Source organism: Anolis carolinensis, chromosome 4 (genome assembly GCF_035594765.1).
Source record: "Anolis carolinensis isolate JA03-04 chromosome 4, rAnoCar3.1.pri, whole genome shotgun sequence".
Lineage (NCBI taxonomy): Eukaryota > Metazoa > Chordata > Lepidosauria > Squamata > Dactyloidae > Anolis > Anolis carolinensis.
In genome coordinates this window covers 203,653,986-203,658,810 of record NC_085844.1, presented here as the reverse complement: position 1 = coordinate 203,658,810, position 4,825 = coordinate 203,653,986, and the positions used below count along the sequence as shown (strand labels likewise).

The 4,825-nt window shown below is 38.8% G+C and overlaps 1 protein-coding gene across 1 annotated transcript; it reads right to left on the bottom strand.

The window, feature by feature from the left end:
- Positions 1 to 1,060: 1,060 nt before the first annotated feature.
- Positions 1,061 to 3,691, bottom strand: LOC100560753 (small ribosomal subunit protein uS8-like). Its single transcript, XM_062979779.1, has 2 exons — positions 3,640 to 3,691; positions 1,061 to 1,508 (listed from the first exon to the last, which is right to left on the bottom strand). The coding sequence occupies exons 1-2, from the start codon at positions 3,689 to 3,691 to the stop codon at positions 1,102 to 1,104; spliced, it is 459 nt and encodes a 152-aa protein (XP_062835849.1). The 3' UTR covers positions 1,061 to 1,101.
- Positions 3,692 to 4,825: the final 1,134 nt, after the last annotated feature.

Sequence of the window (4,825 nt, the reverse complement as noted above, 5' to 3'; positions counted from 1 at the left end):
TATGCCTTTGCTAATAGAAATTCCTTTCTCTAATGGAAAAATAACATTCCTCTAGGGTTTGAAAAGTGAGACTCCTCAAACACCTTATCTTAGTGGATTCCTCCTTTGTCCATCTAAAAAGGCTCAAGTGCCCAGCTTTCCTCTGCTTCAAATGTAAAGGTACCATATTATCATGCATTGCAGTTCTCCATTTTGAAAATAGGCCTTTCCTTTCTTCTGTATTTCTCAGTGCAGAGCTCATTTACTCACAAACAAACACATTCATTCACAAACAAGCATGTTTATTTGTAACAAATTCAAATTGCAAAAATAAGGTGATGCAAATATACAGGCAGTTGAAAAAAGTTTATCTCCATCAATCCCAAATTATATTGTACATCCCAGTTTATAATCACACAAACTGGCTTTGACAATTAAAATGACCAATACCCATATATCTATTATAAATTGTCTTCTAATGCAGGGTAGGTAAGAAGGTAGAACAGAACCTAGTAGTAAATTTCCATTTATCTGTAGTTAGTCGAAAAGGGAACCCCGGTGGCGAAGTGCGTTAAAGCACTGAGCTGGAGACCAAAGGTCGCAGGTTCAAATTCCCGGAGCGGCGTAAGCGGCCCCTGTTAGCTCCAGCTCCTGCCAACCTAGCAGTTCGAAAACATGCAAATGTGAGTAGATCAATAGGTACTGCTCCGGCGGGAAGGTCCATGCAGTCATGCCGGCCACATGACCTTGGAGGTGTCTACGGATAACGCCAGCTCTTCGGCTTAGAAATGGAGATGAGCACCAACCCCCAGAGTCAGACATGACTCTACTTAACGTCAGGGGAAACCTTTACCTTTACCTAGTCAAAAAGGATTTCTACCTCTCAATTATTTAACAGTGGTAGCAGCAACATTACTATCTTCTTCTCCTAATACAATAATCAAATAGCATGTACCAGAATGGGGAATAATTTTTGTTTCAGAATTATATTGCCCAAATATTGTAATGTAAGTTAATAATTTTTGATGTAAGTTAATAGTTTTTAATCTGAATTATAGTGTATTATATATTTTTTTCAGAGTCCATCTGAACCATTTATTAATATGCCTTTTTTTTACAAGTTTAGAAAAAGAATCCCAGGATTTTCCCTCCTGTGTGTTTTTGCCTAGCTTCCTCGTGGTCCATGATGCCAGCTGAAGTTGTCAGCACAATGAATCCGAACTGACGCGAAGGTAGCAGGTTGTTCTGCCACTTTTCCAAATCTTTCAGCTGGACATCGAATCTGGGGCTGATCACACCACACTTGTTGAGTCTGCCTGTGAGATTAACAACAATCTTTCCAGCTCTGTGGTCATCAATGATCTCAAATTTGCCTATGTAACCATGCTTCATCATCACAGTTAAGAACCAGACAATTACTTTAGAACACGGTCTTACGAGAACTTGATGCTTTCCACGCTTTTCTGCATTATTTATACTCTTAAGAGCATCTGCCAAAACATTTTTTTCTTTTTTTTTCTGCCATCTTGCTGCGCAGGCATCATGGTGTGCATGAATGTGTATTGTATATTTTTTATATGTGTGTTTATTGTAAGCCGCCCTGAGTCCCCTCTCGGGTGAGAAGGGCAGGATATAAATGTTGTAATAAATAAATGGCAAAGGGGAAAACCAGTATAACTAGAAAAAGTTATTTTCACCTGTTCAGCATTTCTGATAGCTAGCAACATTGGATAGGCTCTAAATGACTAAAATAAGTCTCATTGTGGGTATAATTTCTATATGGCTATGTCTGGATGCTACCCAGTCTATGTATACTATATTTTAGAAGCTGGCACAGCTGTTAACTAGGAATCATCTAACTTTTGATCTAGCATTGAAAAATATACCACCCTGTTATTTCATGAAGAACACCAAAATGGCAATACTGGAAGTGGGGATTAATTTTGTAAATTGCATTCTAAACTGGCTCCGTTTAGCCATTTGAGCATGAGTATTTAAACAACAGTGTAATGTCAAGTGCAATAATGTTATCTAGAGATGGTATTTTTTAAAAAAAATAGCAACTAGGGCTGCAACTCTGCTCTCGGGCTATTTAATATACAGCAGACTTCAAACAAATCTGTTAGAATGGGTATGTTCACGTTCCTATTTTCTCAGAGCTTATTTATCTAGCTAACGGAGCAATATCCATTTTAGCCCAGAGCTAGAACATATCACATGTTTTGAGATCTGTTTGCTGATAGAGGTCTAGATTGAAGAGAGAGAACATGCACAAACTTTTGATTTTGTCCATAAGAGTACCAGCAGCTTTAAAGCATTTTGCATTTTTCAAACTATATTTGTGAATAACCTAGGGTGGAACAACATTTCAGGCATGACTAGCTATTAAAAATGAGCTAACTCAGAAGAGCCACATTTAAATAAATATAATGCAAAGACATAATGGCCCAAGATAATAGTTTGAATGGCGAATTATAATGACTTCAAGTGCATTTTACAGAGCAATTAATACACAGAGAAATGTGGTGCCATTCTGCTGATAGCAGAAGGGTGGGGAAAGGGAGGCAGAAAGAAAAAGGAGAGATGGTTGCACCAGATAAAAATAGGGGTTGATTTTCTTTTCAGAAGGATCACTGCTTACCAACACAATAGAATGGAGAGGGGAAAAAAATAAGCATGTCAGGTTCTATAATGCAGCTTGTAAAATCCAGAATGATTAGTTTCTAAAGAGAGCAATTAGGCGGCTTTTGCATATGCATGTGACTTCTGGGGAGAAGGCTGCTGCTGATTCTGTTTTTTGCTCTTTCTTTCTCCCTTTTCCAATAAAGAAGCTAAAATATATCTTATTCTCATTAAATCTCATGTATCATCCCTTTCAAGAAATGAAAGGGACTGTTGCCAATGATTGGTGCTTGCAAATGCTCCGGACGCTCTTAAGAGATTATTAGGTTTTATTGACTCTAACAGAAGGTAACAGATGAGGGAACATAAACTGGGTTAGCTTTAGATGGGAAGAGAATGGTATAAAATGGAAATATTTTACTAAAGGACTATTATTCCTCACAACAAGGCAGGACCTGGCAATGGTCTGTGGTGTAGAAAGGATATTGGCCATCCAGATGGCCAGCAAGCATTACATGACTATTGTTCCTAAAAAAAATGGACTATGTATATGAATGAGACACTTCCGTAACCACATACATACATACACAAAGGAAATGTTTAAGCATACAAAGGAGACTCTCTCATTCTTTTCCTTTTGTTCTGATCCAGAAAGCTATCCTCTTTTCATAGAATTGCTGTTTTATAGGATGATTCAGTCCATTTCACTATATTTATTCAAACCCAGTGTTTATTTAAACTTTAAAGCAAGAGTGGGGAAACCCTTGTCCCCCCCCCCCCCCAGACTATCACTACCAGCCCTACTTTGAAATGCCAATGTATGGGATTGTATGAACTGCAGTCCAAAACATCTGAATTGCCAAAATATGCTTTATAAAGGATTGAGTTACATAATCAGAAGAATGGAGTATGGAATCCCCTAACATATGATAGCCCCCAGCAATCAGGAAGACATGAAAAAAGAGCTATGAAGATGTTCCACTAGCTTTCAGGAGTGCAAAAACAATTCTGGAAGTACATGTACATACATCTCAGTACCAAAGTTTCTTACGGGGGCACGTTCTGGAGATGTTGAAGGTGGTATATGCATGGATTTGTCAGGTCATAGGGTTGTCATGTATGAAGTAGTAAATGGGTAACAGCCTGGCTAATTCACTAGCTCTGTGTCAAGCACTGGCTTGCAAGTTACAAGCTAAAGCCCTCCCATATGTTCCCATGAACATCAGGTGAGAGTATGGAGCCCATCTCTACCACTGTCTAGCTGACATGAGTGATTTCATCCTAACTCTGAGCTATCAGTATACATATACAGTGTAAAACCCATATTTGTGCGGGATTAATTCCCAGACCCCCATGGCTACTTGGAACCTTGGATAAAAGCAAATACTATATTTTGACTATACTTGGGACAGAAGCATATAATAGAATTGTACCGGAGGACCTAGAAAACCCCACAAACACTTCTGGGAAGAAGCAACATTTTTGGGAGTATGGGAAAATAAAGCAGTGGATATCAATTCATGTGGTATTGCTGTCACCAGATCTTTTTGCCAATTTACATGATTATATGAATTATTTTAAACGCCTTTTGTGTGGTTTAATATGTTTTAGTATGTTCAAGTTATTTTGATTGTTCTAAATTCTGAATTGTTTGTATTGGTTTAAATTATTTTATACAGCTGCAAGATCCCATGATACCGGGCAGGATATAAATGATTTGATAAACAAATCAGAACTTCTAGGAGGAACAGAGGAGGAAACAGGACTTTGAGTTTATGCTTAGTTGTAGTTGCCAGTTCTGTTGGTTGAAGCATTTTGTACTCCATCCTTTTGAAACATGTAGAGCAGACTCATGCCCCATGTAACACTTCAGATGGGACAAACACTATACCTTTCTTTTGTGTGGTTGTATATATTGTGGACAGGGCTGTAGCCAGAAAAAAAATTTCGGGAGTGGTTTTGAAAATTTCGGAGGGGGGGGGGGTTGAACCCCTGACCCTCCCGCCCCCTGGGTTCAGACCTGTCAATATCTGCTTGAGATAGTGCTTGCTGGGACTCTTAATTTTTTGCATCTCACAGACTTAGCATGGGGATTTGGTTAACCAGTTAAAATTCATGAGTAAACCAGGGTTTTTTTTAACTTGAAAAACTTCGGGGGAGGGGGGTTGAACCCCTAACATCCCCCCCCCCCCCCCGTCTACAGACCTGATTGTGGAAAATGAAC

Coding starts and splice junctions, on each gene's coding strand:
- LOC100560753 (XM_062979779.1), bottom strand. CDS start 3,691: ATGCATATACCACCTTCAACATCTCCAGAACGTGCCCCCGTAAGAAAC. Junction 1,509..3,639: donor TGCCCCCGTAAGAAACTTTG/GTACTGAGATGT, acceptor ATGCCTGCGCAG/CAAGATGGCAGAAAAAAAAA.